The sequence below is a fragment of the Erinaceus europaeus genome, chromosome 10, assembly GCF_950295315.1.
Source record: "Erinaceus europaeus chromosome 10, mEriEur2.1, whole genome shotgun sequence".
Lineage (NCBI taxonomy): Eukaryota > Metazoa > Chordata > Mammalia > Eulipotyphla > Erinaceidae > Erinaceus > Erinaceus europaeus.
Window position 1 is genome coordinate 119,357,412 of NC_080171.1, and position 23,082 is coordinate 119,380,493.

The following is a 23,082-nucleotide window of genomic DNA, read 5'->3' on the forward strand; positions in this document are numbered from 1 at the left end:
GGAAGAAAGTACAGATAGGAGCTGGTATTTCATCATAAAGAGAAAAACACTTAACTTCTTGTAGTGCTAGTGTGTGCACTTAACCAGGTGTGGCACCTCCCAGCCCCACTGCATTTCTTGTGAATAGTTATTTTTTGCCCCTGGCTTCATTTAAAGTATTTACAAGTACGAGCTCATTGAGCTTAAAAGTCACAATCCTATACACTAGATGCATTTTCCCTCATTTTACTTAAAAGAGCTGAAGGCATAGAGGACTTAGTAAACTGTGAGTTTTGGAGTCCGACCATTGTAGTGCATGGATTCCACTTGAATGTCAAAGGTGACTCAGAAATGTTCTTACTCAACAGGTGTTCATGATCCATGGCAAGTATAAAATAGAGGAAAACCCGAAATCAACCACCTGAAAGCAACCTCTTTAAATTTTTTTTTTTTTTTTTTTACCAGCACACCGCTCTATTCTGCCTCTCTGTGGTATTGGGAATTAAACCTGGGGCTGTTGCAGGGGAGGGGCTCAGACATTGAAGTCTTCTTATATAACCTTTATGCTATCTTCCTGGCCCTAAGTGTAGTTTTGTATCAAGTCATTTCCACTGCTACAGATACTTCGTCGTGGCTGACTCTCCAGTACCCTTGTCTACCCGAGCTCTTTGGCATTCTGAGTGGCAGGCTTTCAGGAGCATTTCAGAGCACACCACATCCTGATGACCCCATGCATTTCATTCCTGACAGCATAGTCCAAGCCAGGCACTGGATTCCCTGAACCACCAGAAGTGTCACACTTAAGTTTGCTTCCAGTATGTTTTCTACAACCCAGTCAAAGCTTTTCTCTGAAAAACATCATTTTACTCGTTTAAATGGGAGCCTGGCAGTGGCACAGCGAGTTAAGTGCACATGGTGGAAAGTGCACGGACAGGTGCAAGGATCCCGGTTCGAGCTCCCGGCTCCCCACCTGCAGGGGAGTCGCTTCACAGGTGGTGAAGCAGGTCTGCAGGTGTCTGTCTTTCTCTCCCCCTCTCTGTCTTCCCCTCCTCTCTCCATTTCTCTGTCCTATCCAACAACAATGAAAACAATAACAACAACAACGACAATAAACATCAAGGGCAACAAAAGGGAAAAATTATTAAAAATGAATTAAAAACATTTTTAATTTAATTTATTGGACAGAGATAAATTGGGAGGGGAGACGGAAAAAGAGAGGGAAAGAGACAGAGAGACACCTGCAGCCCTGCTTCACCACCTGTGAGGCTTTCCCCACTGCAGGTGGGGACCAAGGGCTTGAACCTGGGTCCTTGAACACTGTAGCATTTGTGTGTTTAACTAGGTGCACCGCCGCCTGGCCCCCTGGTTTTAAAAAAAAAGTCTCCCAAGGAGTTTCCACTGTTGTTTGAGTCAAAGACCAGTTATTTATTTTTACAGGGGAAATGTTACCCCACAATCCTGGCCTCTGCTGCCAGTTCTCATTATGACAGGTGCCACTCCTCTGGGGTCATGTCTCCAAGCTCTACTCATGGCCCTCTGCCAAAAGGCCTCCTCCTAATGTCTCAGATCCAGTGTACAAGTCCTGCTGGTGTCCGAAGATCTGAAAACTGCAGGTCATTTCCTGAAAGCAAGTTCTTCAAGAACTGGTGGGCATTTCCTCATACCTTCTGTTTACAATCAGCTATGGATCCAGTATATATATATATATATATATGTATGTATGTATGTATGTATTTTTTGATGTACATTTTCTGCAGTGGCCTGTGAATGTGGATCTGCCCATTGAGATCACAAAGTTTCTCTGAGCTTTACTCATCTATGAGCTTTTTTTTTTTTTTTTTTGGCCATAGTGAGAATTTGCTCTTATAGCTCATGTGAACACTTTGTTTTTTTTTGCCAGGTAATCTTTGAGATCTGACAAAAGATACAAAGGCTGTAATAGAAATGCAGCCTCTACTTTCAGTAGGTCTGCTAGTCTATGACAGATTGGAGTGAGGGCTGAGGGTGGTGGCTGGTGCTCATGACAGGACTTCCAGCAGGACTCACTCAAGGTCACTCGGGAGAGGATGGGACAGTCTTTGTCTGCACGTATACTAGGGGAGAAATATGAACTGCGGAAGAGGTTTCACAGGTGTGTGCTCATCTTGATGTGTGCTGAGGAGGCCTCCACGAGAGACGAAAAAGAAAGAAGGGAAGGAAGAAGGGATGAGGCAGCTGTAGGAGATGGTCACAGTGGGCCTGGCTAGTCAAAGTTCACAGCTATCAAAAGATCAAGTCTAATGGTGGCCACTGAGTTCTCCTGCATGATGCAGATGCGGACGTGCAGTATTTAGAGTGGAGGAATCCACGCTGCTCACTGAACAAGAACACTCCAAAGAAGCAGAAATATGTTGAACAGTAAAAAAATAGTAGGTTTTGTTTTTGGATAGGGAATCAGAGACAGAGAAGGTGAAACACACAAAGGAGAGACACCTGCACCATGGTTCCACTGCTTGTGAAGGGAGGTGGGGGCTTAGTCCCAGGTTCTCCAGCAGGGTATTGTGTGCCTGACTGGGTGAGCCATCAACTGGCCTCTGTTGTGCATGAAAACAAGTGTCACTCAATTTTGATTCATGGTTGTTATTGTTGCTGCTACTCGTTATTCAACCGAGTGTTAGATGTTCCTGCAGTAGTTTCTTAGTTAAGTTCTTGCAAAACCTTTTTTTCCCCCCAAAAGAATACTTACAAAAAATAATAAATGAAATAAAAAAAGAATACTTCCATCATACTTAGCTGTATAATGTTACTTAAAGTAGGTCTTCATTTTTGTAACAGTGAAAGAGAAATATGCCACCTTGCTTTATGGACTGAATGTTCTTCACTGTTATGAAAGTGATAATGTTAACACAGAAAACAGTGAGCTTCTGAATTAATAATCCCTAATAATACTTCTTTGATAGCTGCATTTGATTTCCCCCGAGGCTACTTAATGTTGAAAATTGTGATTTTTTATGAATAATTTTTGTGTGTGTCAGCTTCAGAAAAAGAAAAGTACAGGCAAAACAGCTGACTGCACAGGATGTCACTGATTCATTTTCCTGAATTGCCAAGAATGTCCCCCACCCTCCAAATTATCATTAAAAATCAGCCAATCATTTTGAAGCAGATACTGGAAATTGTTCTACAAAGAGGAAAACTTGGATTGATGTTATTTAACCTAAAATTGAAAACACAACTGGAAGACAGTTATAATAACATTTTCTAAGGATACTTCTCACATGAAGCACCCTTTACATATGGAATTCCAGGCTTAGAAACATTCACGAGTCCACTGAAGTTTTAATTCAGTGACAGTAAAAGAGGAGAAAATAGGCATTAGAGCTATAATAGACTGCACATTTTTAACAGTGATGTCAAAAGTGATGACTTAGAGTGATGTTAAATAGTGTTTTCAGTTAATACATTTCAGTGGCTCCCAGACTATTACAAATTCCGTATATCCCCAGGGTGGCTTTTCTCATTGCATTGTAGCATTTCCCCTTCATCTGCCTTACTTTGGTTAGTAGGTACTCGCTGATTATCCTATTTCTTCTAAATTGGCTCACAGGTGTGTGTTCTTATACCAAAAACATGTCCCATGCTTTCTGCGGTACCTAAGATGAATATTTCCTCCAGAATACATAATCTGTACACTGATGTTTACACTTCACACATGCTGTTTCATGAAATTCTTCTTTCAGACTGAAATAAAAGTGTGTGCTAACACGAGCTGTGCGAATATTCATGGTTTTCTCTAGATAGTTTCTTGGAATGTGGGTTGCTAGGTGATTGACAAGAGCACATGGAATTTTCATTGAGTGCCCAAATGGTTGTGTCCTATTTGATTAAGATAAATTGGGATAAGCACACATTAAGATAAACAAAACACAAACTGTAAAACTACATATAAATTCTAAGATAGATGGGGAAGCTTTTGTGTTTTGTATTAGTCATAACCTAATGTTTCCAGCCACTGAGTCCCTTTTGGATAGTAATAATACTTTAATTACAAAAAAAAATCTAAAACTGAAAAGGATAAATTAATACTAGGTATTATTATTCATGTGTCTTTATAAAGATAAATTCAAATAATAGCTACTTTTCCTTAACTATAGAAGAGATTTATTTGTGTTTTTAAATTCTCACTTTCATATTCACACTCTTTAGTATCTTAGTAGCTATGAAATTCTACTTTCCGGGCTTCAGGGTTACAGAAATCAACATTCCATAGCCCATCTCAAACCATACCAAAGTAGTAACAGCCAGGATATGCAAACTTCAAAGAACACCAAATATAACAGGCAAACCAAAAAGAGCCATGGCAGCAATGAACCAGGACAGAAGCCCTGAAAAAAAAACAAAAAAAACTAACAAGCCAGAAGCAAATAAGAATACGGAAAAACATCCAAACACTCATTGATTTGCTCATCAGAGGAGTGAGGGGGAGCTTTGGAGGGAAATGGTAGAAATGGGGAAGCAACAAATAAAACACAAAGTATCTCGAGGTAATTAGAGGACTGAAAGCTGAAATAGCTGAGTTAAGAGCCCAAGTAGCTGAACAAGCTGATACTGTAACTGAACATGACCTCTGGCTGTCTTGGTCCAAGAAATAAAGATTAAAAAAAAAAAAGGAAGCACAGTTCATTATAACATTATACAGTTTCCAGGTGTGCAGAATAAACACACACACATTGTATTAAAGTCACCATTCAAAACAAATAACCACCTATTCATCCTCCCCTTTTTCTAAAACCAGATTCTCCTTTTGGTAATCACTAATTGAATATACATGTGTGTGCACACATAGTCTAAACGTTTATTTGTAATTTATTTAGTTCTTTCTTTTGGCTTCTATATAAAACTACATGTGAGTGAAATCATACAGTGTTGTTTCTCTCTCATTATCCTTTTTTTTTTTTTTTTTTGCCTCCAGGGTTATACTTGGGGCTTGGTGCTGGCACTATGAATCCACTGCTCCTGGCAGTGATTCCTGGCAGCCGCTTCTTTCATTTATTGGATAGGACAGAGAGAAATTGAGAGAGGAGGGGCATATAGAGAGGGAGAGAGATAGAGACACCTGCAGACCTGCTTCACCACTTGTGAAGAGTCAATGCAGCAGGTGGGGAACTGGTGGCTGGAACCTGGATCCTTGTGTGGGTCCTTGTGCTTAGTACTATGTGTGCTTAACCAGGTGTGGCACACCCAACCCCCAAGTGTTTATCTTTCTCCATTTAACTCATTTCACCATATTTTATGACATAACCATGATGCTGTTCCATCACTTAAAACCCCCCGTGACTCCTTAGAATCACTGAACACCTACCAACTGCTGATTCAGCAGACCCCTCTAAATTGATACATAGTGTCCTGGGGATACTTGCCCTTCCTAAGATCCTGTAAAGTCAGGATCTCAGAGGTGGTCTGGAGAAATGTCTCTCCATTATTGTCTATGTCTTTGGCAGAGGCTGTGATCAGACACTTGTTATACATCTAGTCAACCTCTAGCAAAGTAGAAGGTGGTGTCTGCCTGGCTGGTCCCACCCAACACTGTTACAGAAACAAGTCAAAACATCCATCTTTCCCTTGTCTCCCTCCTTTCCACCTTCACAGTTCTGCTGCTATAATCCCCTTTTCCATAGAATCACACATATGCCCAACTTTGTTCTCTAGTTCGTTGTTTTTAGCCTTATGAAGTTCCTCTTGCAAAACATCTTCATAGACTTTTTTTTCCTTCTTTTCAGAAATTAGTTTGAAAGGTGTCTGCTGGACAGGATCTAATCTGGTCTTTGGAATAAAGCTGTCTTCCCTTCTGTATGGATATGTGGTCTGACTTTCAGATTACACCAGGGGGGGCCTCAGAACACCAAGGTTGGCTCCTTTTGCTGCTATCAGAGCTAATCTGTTTTGGCTAGACCTCAAAAGTCAAAGAAAAAAGCTTTTCCCAGTTTAGGATTTAGCCTATTGTCTTTCAAGCCATGCTTGACTTTTATTTGAAATTTAAGAATGAGAAGGATCATCTTTGTCCTTTGTAGGGAGATAAGGAGTATTGGTGAAGATGTAAGTGCTTCTCTTTGTACAGGCTTTTGGAAGGTAACATTAATAAATGCAGAATCTATTCATTTTTTGAAAATTGTATGATTATCTATGAGGGTTGAGGCCTGAACTGAGAACTGGTAATAATTACAAGAACTGAAGTTAATCTGTGTTGGCAGGTTGCTTGCAAAGCCTTGTTTGAGCCTGGGAAGTCTAACTTTAATTACTTCATTTACTACTTATTGAATAGAGATAGAGAGAGGTTGAGAGGAAAGAGGGAGATAGAGAAAGAAGAAGAGAGACACCTGCACTGCCCACTGCTCGTGAAGCTTTCCCCTGTGGGCAGGGACCAGAGACTTGAACCTGGGCCCTTGCACATTGTCACCTGTGTGCTCAACCAGCTGTGCCAGTGCCTAGCCCAGCTAGGGGATATTGAGGGATCTGATTTTAAACAGTCATTATTTTAACTATTTTCCCTATTGACTGTTGGAGGGGAGATATATCTTACCTGAGTTACCGACATCAAATATGTCTGTCTATGAAAGAATACTTAGGGTTAAGCCTCAAAGATTTGATTGTGACCTTGTTGCCTAAGCAAGTAAATATTTGTAAAGAAAAGCAAATGACAGAGTGACCTCTAGCATGATTTGCATGCAAGGCTCATTTCAGTCTCCAGATGCCCCCATGATCTAAAGGGAACATCATTTGCATTTTGTTCTTCTTGGACTATATTCACCCCTCCTCTAGACTCATGCCTCTCTCGTGGCTCCACTATCATTTCCAGCTTGCAACTGTTAACGCTGTGAATGGGAATGCAAAGGCTATTATTATTCCTGACATAGAAAGCTGGATGATAAAGGCAGGCAAATCAGATTTGAGTGGCAGGGGTAAAGATTAAGCCCCCAAAGAGAAACTCACATAGAAGTGAATGAAAGGGTTGGGAGGCGGTGTGTGGCAACAATCTGTTCTGCAGTGCATTGATAGGCCCGGCATTACCAGAGGGACCTGGGTCCTTGATCCCTGGGATAGACTGAATGACAATCTTGCATGAAGAACTGGGAAGGGGCGCAGGAGAAAGTGTTTGTAGCCTTGGAAGGGAGGAACATGACAGATGTTCATATCACGAGAGCCTCTTGCTGTCTGAGTCACAGAGCATTCATCAGGCTTGTCTCCAAAGAGACTCCTCATAGACTCATCCTGAGCACTTGTTTCTGCTATTAAGAGGGGGAACAGAGGGAGAAGCAATCAAGGAAAGAGAGAGAAAATATATATTGGCAGCCTCCAGAATTGAGGGGCTCGGTGACCCAAAGGATCTGACTGCCTTCTGTCAAGGCAAAGCAAAGTGAAGGGATTAACCAATGTTCATGTGCTTCAGGGGGCACTGCCAGCTAAATAAAAGCTTCATTAGTCTCTATCTTCTATAATTAAGCTTTTCTCAGCACACAAGTGGGAACCACTTTTATTTCAGAAAAAAGAGAATGCATCTAATTTATGAATAAAACAGAGATGAGTTGAATCCCTAGATACAATCTGGTACAGGCATCTCAGATTTTTCAATGGCAGCGAGGGGACATGCATCAGGAAACTTTCAGAAACATCCTTTGAACAAGTGGGTAAGAAATGGAAGTGACATGCAATGGCTAGAAACTTTCTCAGCTGTGCCTTGCTTTGACAAACTTATCCAATAGCTGTCCACCTGTGACAAAGGCAGCTAAGAGCTAGGAAGAGAAATTCTAGATCGCCATATGGGAATAAAATCTGGCAGTCAGATTGCCAGCCATGTGATCTCCTTAACACAGTGTCTCCTTAGTGGTTTTGTTTTGTTTTTGCCTCCAGGGTTATCGCTGGGGCTTGGCTCCCGCACTACAAATCCACTGCCATCTTTTCCCCATTGTTGTTACTGCTGCTATTGTTGTTGGTGTCGCTGCTATTGTTGTTGGATAAGACAGAGAGAAATTGAGAAAGAAGGGGAAGATAGAGAGGGGGAAAGACAGACACCTGCAGACCTGCTTCACCGCTTATGAAGTGACCACCCCTGCAGGTGGGGAGCCAGGGGTTTGAACTGGGATCCTTGGTATGGTCCTTGCACTTCATACTATGTGTGCTTAGCCCACTGCTCCTACTGTCCAGCCCCCTAGCCTTAGTTTTTAATATACTACAGAGGAAAGCGATACGGGGGGAGAAGTAGTCTAAAGTAGTTCCCACATTAGGTGTTGCAGTAAGGGCTCCTAGATTTTCTTCACTGTTGAACAGAAGACCCTTTAGAAGGTCAGAAACAGATGAGGCACCTCCTACATTGAAGAAAACACTCTCACTGTTATTAAACTTGAGTGTTACAGAGGGGAAAGAGCAGCCAGATGAAGGTAACACACCAGACCTGCATGCCTGAGGCTTGGAGAGTCAATCTCTGAGCCAGACCTGAATAGTGCTTTTGTCTTTCCCTTTCCTGAGTGTCTCACTAAAACAAACACATATTAAAAATTTAAATTTGCAAACTAGACACTTTACTAGACCAACTTTTAAGTCTTTCAAAGAGAGGATAAACAGTGCCTCTAAACATACTCTACAACCCACTGACAATGTGGAAATAACTGTGTTGGGAAGCGTGATGCCAGCGATTATAGAATTTATATCTACAGTACAAACTACTGCTGCTCAAAGAAATAAGAAAAATAGGTCAGCTGGAGAGATAGTATAGTGGTTAGACAAACTGGCCTTCTTAAGGTGCCAGGTTCAATCCAAAGCACCACCATATGCCGGAGCTGAGAAGTGCTCTGGTGATAAAAATAAATAAAAACAAATAAGATAAAAATAAGGTAAGAAAAACAAAAGTTGTTTACTGAAAGCATAGCTTTTGATTAAAAAAAAAAAAGTTTTTCTTTCAGTTCTACTGGGAAACAAATTTAAGTGTACATCTCCATCTGGAAACAAGCATGGAGGAGACAAAAGCCCTTTTGTAAGCGTGTAGAAGTTGCGTTGACACACTGACAAGTCTGCCACGAGAATGACTTGCTGGGGAACATTACGCATCCTAATCGAAACAGTGGTGTTTATTGCTTCAGAGGCCTGAAAGGGAATTTTGATCGGGGAAATATAATCTACATTTATCTTTCTGAAAACTTGGCTTAAAATGCTCCCATCAGAAAGAGTAGGTAGAAGAAATGGAAAAGAAAAACAGATTAGGAGCAAATGGAAGGGAGCCATGATGACAAAGTTGTAAGTCTTACATCGTAGTTGAAATTCTGGTCACAATTCTTTTTCAAATTAATTGCTTTATTTTTTTTGGGGGGGGGGAGGTTACTTTGGATTCACTGGGGCTTTATACCTGTGAGATTTCACCACTCCTAGTGAACTTCTTATTTTCCCAGACAAGAGTGATGGGGAGGGGGAGAGAGAGAGAGAGAGAGAGAGAGAGAGAGAGAGAGAGGGAGAGAGAGAGAGAGAGAGAACACAGTCCTTCTCTACTGCTTGGGAAGCTTCCCTTTTGTATGATGTTCCCATGGGGGGGCAGGACTTGGAACCTGGGTTCTCCTGCTTGGCAAAGTGTCTACTCTATACACTGAGTTATCTGTTGCCTCCCTCCAACTATAAATGTTCAGTTCCCACATTTTTGTGATTCTCAAATTAAAATGTGTTTCCATCACAAAGTCTCTTAAGGAAAAAAAATTTATCCCACTCACCCATTTAAAATTATCAGAAGACTTTTTTTTTTTTTTTTTGAGATTTCACCTCTCTGGCCATTTTTTTTTTCATTCAGAAACAGTCAGAGAAGGAGAGACATCACAGGACCGGAACTTCCTACAGTGCCATAGCATCTCCCTTGTGGTAACAGGGCTCATAGCTGGACTGTGTCAGTGGCAAGGCAAGTGCTTTATGTGGAAAGCTACATTTCCAACCTATTTAAATATATTTACTGTGGACAGATACAACTGATCATATGAGGTAAAGATGGAAGGAAGGATCCGCACCATGTCAGTCTAGACATAAGTAAAGTGAGCTGAGCAGAGTCAGTTTCATTAGTTTAAGGCAGTTTAATAAGATCTAACTTTAAAAACAGTGCACACACTTGACCTTGCATGGGAGACCCATGGACAGGACTAGGGGAAGCTCCTTCCATGGTGAAGCCATTCTTGTCTGTCTGTCTGTCTATACTTCCACCCATATTCACCCGCCTGTAGCCTTGGACCACAGGTATCCAAAGAGTTTTCCAGAAGTCCACCTTGCAACAGGGAGACCCCAGATATTCATTGCCAGATTTCAGTGTTCTTTAGGTAATTTTTTTTTGCCTCCTCCAGGGTTATTGCTGGGGCTCGGTGCCTGCACTATGAATCCACTGCTCCTGGAGGCTATTCCCCCCCTTTTTTCTGTTGCCCTTGTTTTATCATTGTGATTGTTATTGTTGTCATTGCTGTTGTTGTTGGATAGGACAGAGAGAAATGGAGAGAGGAGGGGAAGACAGAGAGGGGGAGAGAAAGGCAGATACCTGCAGACCTGCTTCACTGCTTGCAAAGCAACTCCCCTGCAGGTGGGGAGCCAGGGGCTCGAACCGGGATCCTTACGCTGGTCCTTGTGCTTTGCGCCACATGAGGTGAGCTTAACCCGCTGCGCTACCGCCCAACTCCTGGTTCTGAATTTTCATTCTGTCCACTGTAAGCCACCACACAGGCCAACCGTCATCTCTAGAGCTGTTTGCATTTATACATAACTGGCCCTTTTTTCTTCCTGATCCAGTCCTCTCTTCCCCTCTGAGCCCCTCATGACAACATGACAACTTCCATATGCCCCTCTGCTTTTCCTTCTCTCTGGGTGCTGATGAAACTGGAGTGTGTGTTATCATCTTCCTCCTATCACTTCTCAAAGATATTTTGGGGGTGCAGAAGGTAGGAGTTCTGGCTTCTGTAATTGCTTCTCTGCTGGGTGTGGGTGTGGCAGGTAGATCCATACCCCCCAGCCTTCAACTCCATTTCAGTACTGTTTTCAACCTGTTTTCTCCTGTCAGTCCCAATCCTCCTATTTCTGAAATGAGTGATATCTAAGAGGTCAGAGGCTAGAAACTTATTAACCTAGTTATCACAGAAAGTCCAGTCAATAGCAGACCCTTATTATTCACTGAGTTTCCACATTAAGATGCTGAATTTTAGAGCAAAAAAGTATTAATTCACCCCCCCCCCAAAAAAAAGAAAGAAAAGCTGGGGGCCAAGCAGTGGTGCATCTGGTTACGAGCATACATTACAGTGCACAAGGACACAGGTTCAAGTCCCCGGTCTCCACCTGCAGGGGGAAAGCTTCTTGAGTGGTGAGCAGGGCTGCAGGTGTCTTTCTCCCTCTCTATCTCCCTCCTCTCAGCTTCTCTGCATCTCTGGCCAATAATAAATGAATAAGAATTTTAAAAAATGAAAGGAAAAAAAAACCTAACCTTTATTGAATGAAGGGGAACTATTTTGAAATCAAAAGCTTCTGACAGTGCATTCCATTTAATACTAGCAAACATTTTAGTTCCACGTGACCTAGATTACTGAATAAAACAAAAACCACAGTTATACTGTTGCTTGGATTATTATTTTATTTTATTTTACTTTGGATTACTCATTTCCACCCCAGACATTTGTGTGGTCAGTCCTTCACTTAAAAAAAAAATTTATTTATTTATTCCCTTTTGTTGCCTTTTTTTTTAAAACTATTGTAGTTATTATTGTTGTCATCGTTGTTGGATAGGACAGAGAGAAATGGAGAGAGGAGGGGAAGACAGAGAGGGGGAGAGAAAGACAGACATCTGCAGACCTGCTTCACCGCTTGTGAAGCGACTTCCCTGCAGGTGGGGAGCCGGGGGCTCGAACTGGGATCCTTATGCTGGTCCTTATATTTTGCACCATGTGCTCTTAACCCACTGTGCTACTGCCCAACTCCCAACTCCCTCACTTTTATCTTCATTTCCAGCTTTCTCTCTGGGATAGCCCTGTACTCATTCATTTTCTTAGAATATGGCTTTCATCACCACATGACTTGGAAACATCTCTTCTCCCTCCTGCCTCTCGTGGACAGCACTCCATAGTCAAAGCTTTCAACAAGTCTCGTCACTTTCCCTGCCAGCCTTTGTTTTCGGCTCTTCTCACTTAGGACTTTTAAGAGGTGGGGTTTATTGATTATCAGGCTGAATCTTACTATGTACAGGAATGCCTGCACTTGTATATAGACATATATAAATATGTTTTGTTTCTAAGAAACCATCCACTTAAACAAGTGTCCAAGCAGACCCCAGATGTCACAGCAGTGAAGAGCCCATTTTTTAAGGGTCTCCCTTGTGCCTACTGCCGCATAAGGGTGCAGTGGGAGTAGTGAAGATGAAAGATATGCTTCTCGGATCAAAAAGGTAGAGAATGTCCCATCCTCTGAAGGGAGGCTGGACAACACACTCTATGCTTACACCTAAGGAAGATGGGTCCTGATATTGGGGCAGCTTGAAACATTCCTACTCATGACCACAGAATGTGAGCTCAGATCGACAGGGATGCAGAGGTCACACAGGCTCCTAAACTGAATATGGGCCCCAGATGACATCAAATCGATAGGGTCTACAGTCAACAATATTTATACACCTTTCTCATATTTGGGAGCTACTCTCTTCCCAGATTCAGATTTCTGGTCCTTTTCCCAGCTACAACATCATCTTCCCAGACAATAACTTGGATCCACCTGCATATCAGATGTCAGGGTCATAGGTCCTTTGGAATATAACTAAAATGGGATTACTAACTATCTACAAAATGGAGAACCCCCAACTCTTCATTTAAACGATTCCAGCCTTTAGGTTCATGATTAGTCAAGAAATTGTTTGGCTCTATATGTTAACTCTTTTTTCAACCACCAGGTTCCAGATGCTAATATGATGCCAACCAGATTTCCTTGGGCAGGCGACCCCATCAATGTATCCTGGAGCCCTGCTTCCCCAGAGCCCTGCCCCAATAGGGAAAAAGAGATACATTCTGGGAGTATGGATCGACCTGTCAACGCCCATGTTCAGAAGGGAAGCAATTACAGAAGCCAGACCTTCTACCTTCTGCATTCCACAATGACCTTGGGCCCAGACTCCCAGAGGGTTAAAGAACAGGAAAGCTATCAGGGGAGGGGATGGGATATGGAGTTTTGGTGGTGGGAATTGTGTGGAGTTGTACCCCTCTTAACCTATGGTTTTTGTCAGTGTTTCCTTTTTATAAATAAAAATTAAAAAAAAAAAAAGACATGCTTCTCCTCATACATGACCCACAGACTCTGACCTTCAAGGCTGGCTGAATATCTGCCTCCCCTGCAAACCCTCTTCCCCATCCCTGTTTCCTCTGTGGTCCTAGCCAAGTGCTGCTGCTACAGCGTCATGTGACTATGAGGACCCCCTTTTCCCACTCCAGAAGTTACAGGCACGTTCCTTGGGAAGGATCCCCCAGAGGTTGCCGTACATCTCCAGCCTACAGAAGAGCTTAGAAGGGATGTGGAGGCAAGCCCAGCCTTGTCAGCACAGACATACAGCACTTTCTGCCACAGCCACCTCAAGTTTTATCACCCAAGTTCTCTAAAAAAATGACTCTTGGTGGCCGGGTGGTAGCACACCCAATTAAGCACACATAGTGCTAACGGTACCTGGGTTCGAGCACCTGCTCCCCACCTGCAGGGGGAACACTTTGTAAGAAGCAGGTTTGCAGGTGTGTCTCTTTCTCTCTTTCCCTCCCCCCCTCTCAATTTCTCTCTGTCTTACTGAATAAAATAGAAAAAAAGAAAAAAATGGCTGCCAAGGGTGGTGAATTTGTGGTGATGACTCTGAGCCCCAGTGATGACCCTGGAGGAAAAAAAAAAAAAAACAACTTTAAAGTCAGTGTTAGAAATAGAGGAGTCAAAAGAGGGCCATCATTTGTGTACCATGTGGGTGGCAGGTTTTTTTCTTCTTTTTTTAAAATTATTAATGATTAAATAATGATCGACAAGATTGTAGGATGAGGGGGTATAATTCCATCCTCTCCACTGGAAGCTTCCAATTCTTTATCCCTCTGGGAGTATGGACCCAGATTCATTACGTGGAGTGGAAGAAGGTGAAAGGTCTGGCTTCTGTAATTGCTTCCCCGCTGAACATGGGTGTTGGCAGGTGGATCCATGCTCCCAGCCTCTCTCTTTCCCTAGTGGGGTGGGGATCTGGGGAGGTCGGGCTCCAGGACACATTGGTGAGGTCATCAGGTGGCAGATTGTTTTTTCCAATCAGTTTGAAGGGGTGATTCTAACAACAGCTTTCATGATTTCCTGCCCCATACAATCTATGTGGAGTGTCTTTTGATTGTGAAATGTGAAAACTGTGAAAACCTGCTACTCTTTTGCCCCTCTCTGTAAGCCCAACTTTTGAAACCCCAGCTCTGCTCTGACTGTGAAGATGAACAAGTAGTGACAGCCATGACTTGCCCTCTCTTGTGTGTGACACCATAAATTCTGACTGTTACAAGGATATTAGTGGCTGGTCAGTCAGATGTGATAAAGAGAATAATTGTACCATCATTATTTTACCTTCTAGTGGAAAATAGTTACATGGAGAGGAGACAGGAAGATTCTAGTTTTTTTTTTTTTTTTTAAACTTCACAGATCTGGTTTGAATATTATTCCTTCACTTTGTAGAAATGTAACTATAACTACTGTCATCAAACATCAAAGTCAATTACTAGTACATTGAGTTGAGAGAGGGGGAGAGACCATCCTAAAATTCCTAAGTCTATACTGAAGGAATTTGTATTTCAAACTCTTGGGAATAAGACTGGTTGTCTTTAAGTTGAGCCATTCACATAGCTTCTTGGGTTCCTACTGTGAACAGATTTCAAATAATTATGTCAGGGCAAAACAGAGGGGCATATGAGAGCAAGGCGAGATTCTATTTTTACTTTTTTAAAATTAACTTTATTGATTGGATAGAGATAGCCAGAAATTAAGAGGAAAGGGAAGACAGAGAGGGAGACAGAGAGACACCTGCAGACCTGCTTCACCACTTGTGAAGTTTTCCCCTGGCAGGTGGGGACCAGGGGCTTGAACCTGGGTTCTTACGGTAACAGGTGCAACACTACCTGGCCCTGGAAGAAGAGATTCTAAAAACTTTACCTGTTAGTCCCCCCCCCCCCATTTTGTTGAACTCTTTGGATAAAGTGTTTATATTTTGTTTTATAATGGAGGCATTCTATGAACACATTCTACCTATCCATGACCAGAAGTTGTTATTATACCAGTAAGAGGTCATCAGTTACATTATGTTTGAAGCACATACAAAAAACCTCCAGCTAGTTTCTTGTGGTCAAGGTGGTGGGTGGGTGTTAGAGAGCAGGCCTGCCAATGTGTGGGGTTCCTCCAAGTTCAAGTTCAATCCACGGTATGATATATGTGAAGATAATGCACTGTATCTCTATCATTAGTCATTACTTTGTTGTTTTTTTTCTACCAGAAAACTGCTCAGCTCTGGCTTATGGTAGTGAGGAGGATTGAACATGGGACTTTGGAGCCTCAGGCTTGAAAGTCTTTTTGCATAACCATTATGCTATCTCCCCAAGTAAATAATCACAAAAACATGTAGATGTATATATTAATTTCTTAATTTGATCGTCCTGGACTGAATGTAATACTCTTAACATGTTGTACTGTACTGATAAGCTATTAGACTGAAAATATTTGCTCACTGGTAAGCAAGACAGTTCACCTGTGAGGGTGTCTGCTTTACCATGCATGCGACCCCGTGACACTCGAAGATCCATCTTTAGAGCTGTGAGAGCTTTCCTTCTTTCCCTCTGTCTACTTCCGTCTCTCACGTTTTCTATCTGAAACAGTCAGCTTGGCATGGTAAAGACTTAGTGATGACAACAACAAAAATTTCCCCATTTTCTCATTTCTCCCCCCTTCCCACACCTTAAAAAAAAAGTATCATGTTTCCAAGTCTCCTCTGTAGCTCACCCCATGCTGGGGAAGGAGCCACATTCTGGTAAACACAGTTTTGTTCTGCACCCTTCTGTTAAGAGTAAGTGGCTGATCTATGACAAACACTTGTCATTTCTTCAATGTCCATCAATATCTTTGCTCAGTTATACTTGATAAGTGTTGAAAGTCTTTTAAGAGGGCTACTACTCAAACTAATTCAGACAGAATGGAAAAAACAATTTGTTCTGCTTTGTATCTTAATGCTTTTTCAGCCACCAAGTTGCAGATGATACCATGATGCCAACCTGACTTCCCTGGACAAACGACCTCAACAGTGTCCTGGAACCTCACCTCCCCAGAGCCCTACCCCACTACTGAAAAGATAGAAACAGGCTTGGAGTATGAATTGACTTGTCAATGCCCATGTCCAGCAGAGAAGCAATTATAGAATCTCCCACATTCTGCACCCCATAATGATTCTGAGTCCTTATTCTCAGAGGGATAAAGGATAGGGCAACTTCCAATGGAGGGGATGGGATGCGGAACTCTGGTTGTGGGAACTGTGTGGAATTTTTTTTTATTATTTTATTTATTTATTTATTTGAGAGAAATGCAGAGAGAGAGGGAGAGAGACACAGAGAGAAACCCCAGAGCCCTGCTCAGCTCTGGCTTATGGTGGTGTGGGGGATTGAACCCGGGACTTAGGAGCCTCAGACGTGAGAGTCTGTTTACATAACCATTAAGCTGTCTCCCCCGTCTGGGAACTGTATGGAATTGTATCCCTCTTATCCTACAGTTTTGTTGATCATTAAATCAATAAAGAGAGAGGGAGAGGGAGAGAGAGCGAAATGATTTCTCTAATGGTATTTTTCTTTAAAAAAGAATTTCCCTCAAGCAGACAGAGGCAGAGATAATTAACAAAGAGAAGCCTAATGAAGGACCCTGTGGGGGACTTTGAGGGTTTTCAAACTCTCATTATGCTAGTCTAGAGCTCCCATCCAAATAAGACTGAATTTTGTTTATTCTCAATGTTCTCTGAAACATGTTTCTAACCACGGACTCAGTTATTTACAATGAGTTTATTGTGTCTAACCTGTTCTGACCCTGACTTGAGAACATTTTGAAAGCCACTAACTGGAATGTAGAGAAAGACCTATGAGTCTTGGTAAAGACACCAAGTGATTCTTTCTAGAAGAAGGAGAGCCCAGGAGACGTCCCCCAGGGCTGCACACAGAGGTCCCGGCACCGGACCTTGTTCTGTTCCAGATGTTCCATGGTCTCCTCCCTAGAGGCCTTAGCAATTCCTCTGTAGGCCATGGCTTTGACCCAGGTTAACGCTGGGCTCTCTCAATGTGGTATTTCTTTCAACTAGCAGGTGTTTCTTCAGACCTTGGGAGGGATAATTACTGAGCTTATTTCAGAGCAGGAAACACACCTGGAGATCCAACAGGTTCCCTAGACCCAAGTGTCAAGTCTGTTAACTGGCAGGTTAGTCTGTGGATTCCAGGCATGGTGCCACTCAGGTGGTGGCTGAGGCTAGAGTTTCTCTTTTATTTTTATCATATTCATTGCGTAGAGACAACCAGAGATCGAGAGGGAAGAGGGAGACAGAGAGGGAGAGAGACAGACAGACACCTGCAGCACTGCTTCACCACTCGTGAAAGGTTTCCTCCTGCAGGTGGGGACTGGTGGCTCGAAGCTGAGTTCCTACACATTATAACTCGTGCACTCAACCAGGTGCACCACCACCTGCTCCCCCCTAGAGTTTTTCTACCACAGAGATTTTTTTTTTTGTCTAACATTACCTGTATGTAAGAACCAAATACAGTCATTTGCAACAATAGTAAAATGAAAAATTCAGAACCTCATTTACAATAGATACCTTATGAGTTTCAGTAGCTATTTGTGGTCGGTAGCTACCACATAGGACAACACAGACAGAAAACTCCCAGCACTGCAGAAAGGCCTGCTGAACAGTGCTGATCTAAGAGTTGGAATTATGCTACCCTACAGTTGTCTCTCCTCCTGGGTGGTGAAGCCTGTGGTCTCCCCCCATCTCCAAGCCATTTTTCAAACATGACTTTCTTGGCACCCTTGGTTCATTTACTCCTAAAATTTCTTTCAGGCAAGCAACTCAGGTGTCCAGCAACAGGTGAGTGACAGAGTTAAGTTGTGGTCTACATATACAATGGAATACCACTCCACTGGTGATCCTTCTCATCAGGTATGGGAATGGCAATAATACCAGAGCTATGTCATGCACTCCCTAACACATCCACCAGCAGCACATTCACTTCCTGTAGTCAACAGGGTCACTTCCCTTAGCCAAAGGAAGATGCTTTCCACCCACAAGCGCTCATCTCCTACTTTGAGATCTTTGCTTGTAGATGCTGCCACCACTTCGATATTCTCATGCCTATCTGATTTGGGCCACAAAGCTATTTTGGACCATCCCTTTTTTTTTTTTAATATTCCCTTGTGTTGCCAATGCTGTTCTCTTGTCGTAGTTATTATTGTTGTTGTTGTTAATGTCATCGTTGTTGGATAGGACAGAGAGAAATGGAGAGAGGAGGGGAAGACAGAGGGGGAGAGAAAGAAAGACACCTGCAGACCTGCTTCACTGTTTGTGAAGTGACTCCCTTGCAGATGGGGGACCGGGGGGTCGAACCGGGATCCTTATGCTGGTCCTTGCACTTTGAGCCACGTGTGCTTAACCCCTCCTACAGTTTTTAGTTGGCATATCGTGTTCTCCTAGATAGTTGACCCCATCTTTCCCATGAAGCCGTGACTCTCTTGAGAGTAGGTGTTTGTGGGATTCAGCTTGCATTTCTAGAAGCAACCAGCACAAGCCATTGTACAGAGAGTCCAGTACCTACTTATTCAGAGAATATCTGTATGTCATCTCCGACATACATCAGATTACTTCTCTAGGTGGACATATTTAATTAATTAACTGATGAGGAACACTTCTATTCCAATGATCCCAACAAGAAGTTCTCACTCGCTGACTGCTTCAACAGAACTTCTGATGGAGAACATAGAAACGCCATGACTGCCACTCCGGAAGTGTGTTTCCTATATCCATCTGAGGGAAAATGAAGCTTGCACAAAATAGTAGAGAACAGACAAATTAAGAAAGATATCAAAGCTTAAGTAACTTACCTTGGGTAGCAATATAATGATTGGGTCGATGATAGCCCTAAAATAAATGAGAAAGAAGATTTGGCAAACTTAAAAATCACTGAGAAGCACAGAAAGCACACGCTATGCTTGCCAAAATGAATGAGCACTCACACACCAATGCTGCGTCACTTGAAAACGAAGCTATCAGATTTCTATCACTGAGCACCTCGTAATAAGCAAACTGTATCCAGTCAAACAATTCTAATGCTTGCACTGGGGATGTGAGTGACAGCCACACACTGGCTATGAGATGATGGACGAGGAGAAACACTATGAACGGATGGATTCTTAGAAATAACATGACAATTACTCTTATTAGCAACAGGCTGGGAATGTGCTGTAACACTTTATTGTATGTGTAATGTTAACAGGAATGTGGCAAAGGCTTCTGTGACATAGGTGTGGGCAGTTATAGTGCTAGTTTTAGTACATGTATTCCTCAATAGTGCTGATACCATAACATGGTGCTATAGACAGTCAGGAACTTAAAGAGATGGAAGTTCTGCAAGACCCCTTCCTTTTATAATGACCCTCTAAGAATGGGAAAGAGGAAATTGAGACCTAAAAAAGAAGCCAGCAAAGAATACTATAGCACAATTATCTGGGGAAAAAAAAAGGCAACTTAGAGAAACCAATACGTGAGCAACACATAACATCCCCACAGAACTGAAGCTGTTTTATCTCTGTCCCCTGATATTACCTAAAATTGTGTGCCCAAAACGAGCTGGAAAACAGAATCAAGAAACTTGGAAAGGAAATAAAGACTTTCAAAGAACTTAAAGGCCTATTTATTATTTAAAAAAACAAGTCATCAACAAAAGGATGTTTCTTTTGCAGAACTGACAAGTTGTAGGTATTAAACAATAAAAATTTGAAGTACATTTAATAGAATCATTTCTTTTTTAAAAAGCTTCATCTATTTGATAGGCAGACTGAGAAGGAAAGGGGGGGAGAATGAGAGACAGAGAGACAACCTGCTTCACTGCTTGTCAACCTGCCCCCCTGCAGGTAGGGACAAGGGACTTGGACCTGGGTCTTTGTGTATGGTAATACATGCACTTAACCAGGTGTGCCACTGCCTGGCCCATAATCACTCATTTCCTTCTGGCTAATAAGCTTCACAAGGGCAAGACCATGGTCTAACTTGTTTGGAGATAAAAGGAACTTATTTATTAAACAACCCACATTGTTTAATACATGGATCTGTGCTGTGCAATACAATGGTTATATCACAGTCTTCACCAACTCTGGACCTATCAGAAATATTCTGTCACTGGTTCCCAGGATACGATACTCTCCTGACTTTTTTTTCCCTTCTGACTCTTTGACTGCTCTTACTCATTAATTTGTTGGTTTTTCTCTGTCATCATAATGTTGATGTTGGAAAACAGTTTCTGAATTCTTCCCGTTATCTCTTCTCACCTCCTTGGAACCAAGGCCTGCCTATCCTCATAGCCATCCAGCCATTGACTTATGATGAACTCTGTTCTCATTTGCAGCCTTGCTTTTCTCCTGAATGGGGTGAATGGGGTATAAAGTGCCTACTCAGAACCTGTACTCAGATATCTGATATGTATATATTTAAATAACAACACATCAAAACTGAAATCATTTCCTCCCTACTTGAAAAAAACCGATCTGTCTCACTCAGTCTTCTCAGGTAGTGACAACTCCATCTTGTACAGGTATCTCTGACCGTGCCTGCAATCCACCACTACTCTCTTGGCAAGTCCACCAGGACAACCATCAGCACAGATCCAGAATCCTCCCCTAGCTAATCCTTCAGTGCCAGCCCTCCCCCAGGCCATACTTCTGCCATCTCACTTCGACAGATGCTTCTACAGATACATAGCAGGTCTGTTCTCTCCACTCACCCACCTACAGACTGTTTTCTTGATGTTTAGACCATGTCAACCCTCTTCAAGTGCCTCTGTATATCTTATAGTACAAGCCACATCCTTCCAGCTATTTCTATTACCAAGCCTATAGCCTTTTTCTTAAAAAAATTTTTTTAAATTGATTTACTATTGGATAGAGGCAGGGAGAAACTTGAGAGGGGAGAGATAGAGAAGGGGAGAAATGCCTGCAACAGTGCTCTACCACTCGTGAAGCTTTCCCCCTGCAGGTGGCGAGTGGGGCCTTGAACCTGATTCCTTGTGCACTGAAACATCTACATTCAGTCAGCTACATCACAACCAAGCCCCTCCTTATTGAAATAGTATAGGGGTCTTCATTTGTATGAGTGAGAGGTGAATTATTCCTTTAATAACCACTGCCCAGGCCCTACTCTTAAATTATCAATGTAATCTAAACTGTCAAAACTTCCTATTAGCCCTAAAATAACTTTCTTATAGCTACTTTAAATAATACTTAGGATGTAAAAACTTCTAGTAGCATCGAAGAAATACTTAACTAAGAAAGGAAAACAGCCTATATATATATATATATATATATATATATATATATATATATATATATATATATAGTTCTCCAGATGAGTAGGATATATATCCTACTCATCTGGAGAACTCTCAGAAGGCTAGAAGTGGTTCTGCCCCATGACCCTGCCATTCCTCTCCTGGGGATATATCCTAAGGAACCCAACACACCCATCCAAAAAGATCTGTGTACACCTATGTTCTTAGCAGCACAATTTGTAATAGCCAAAACCTGGAAGCAACCCAGGTGTCCAACAACAGATGAGTGACTGAGCAAGTTGTGGTCTAGATACACAATAGAATACTACTCAGCTATTAAAAATGGTGACTTCACCTTCTTCACCTCATTTTGGGTGGAGCTTGAAGGACTCATGTGAAGTGAATTAAGCCAGAAAGAGGATGAATATGAGATGATTCCACTCATAGACAGAAGTTGAGAAATAAGAACAGAAGAGAAAACAGAGCAGAACTTGTACTAGAGTTAATGTATTGAACCAAAGTATAAGATTCAGAGGTGGGGGCAGGGGGTTGAGATCCTGGAACAGGATGGCAGAGGAGGGTTTAGTGGGGGTTGAATTGTTATGTGGGAAACTGGGAAATGCTATGCATGTACAAATACTTGTATTTTACTGTTGACTGTAAACCATTACCCCCCCAATACATTTTTAAAAATAAAAAAACCTGCTCATGAAAATACTGCTGGCCAAGTACAGATGGTGTGTGGGAAGTTATGTAGGAACTAAAGTCTTGGAAAGAATGGCAACATTGCCTTGATTTTCAGTCAACTCTTGATTTCATTCAAACTTTCAACTGAGAACATGCTGTCTCCTAAAGTAGTCATTCTAATGTAAGACATTAACTTAACATGATGCAGAATGAACAAAGTAGCAGCGTTCAATAATTAAATAGCCTACATATTTAATGCCATGTCTTGTGTGCATTCGAAGTCCTGGTTAACAGCTGCAGACTGCTTTGAAGGTAACTTAAAAGTACAGTGATGACAAGAGATTGCAAATCATCGAATTAGGAATTAGAGAGTTTTGTCTTATTAATATGCAAACACTTTTTTTTAAAATAAGTACCGAATAATCTAAGTTGTTGACAAAAAATGGAAATAAGAGTTTTCTTGGTACATAGAAGACTGGCCTGGCAAATACAGGATGCTACTTAGCAGTTCAACAGAAAATAGGCTGGCTTGAGAAAAGTGGCCTTATGTTCACTGTTAACGTCCTCTTGGGTATGGGACAATGATAGTGTGTCTGCTTTTGGAATGGGACCAAAGAAACATCCACCAGTCTTAGAGCAGACACATGGTATGGGAGGTGTCAAAACAACAGTTTCAAAATACATACATCAATATAATTTCCATTGATATAGTCGGAATTGGTGTCTCCTTCTAGGGTCTGCAGTCTCACCCGGGAATGATCATCTGCAAAGGAAATGGAAAAAAGAGAATGTTGACTAGTGTGATCTGTTGAGCAGCTGAAGAGCCCTTGCATATAAG

At 42.0% G+C, this 23,082-nt stretch overlaps 1 protein-coding gene across 8 annotated transcripts in view; it reads right to left on the minus strand.

Annotated features, from left to right (window-relative positions):
* PTPRM (protein tyrosine phosphatase receptor type M) overlaps nucleotides 1-23,082 on the minus strand; it is a 770,521-nt gene that overhangs the window by 86,539 nt on the left and 660,900 nt on the right. For all 8 annotated transcript variants that reach the window (XM_007517155.3, XM_060200700.1, XM_060200698.1 and 5 more), the window contains 2 exons: nucleotides 22,931-23,007; nucleotides 19,120-19,156 (listed from right to left, as the gene is read on the minus strand). In XM_007517155.3, the coding sequence (XP_007517217.1) occupies nucleotides 19,120-19,156; nucleotides 22,931-23,007 (114 nt within the window). The remainder of the gene's footprint in view (nucleotides 1-19,119; nucleotides 19,157-22,930; nucleotides 23,008-23,082) is intronic.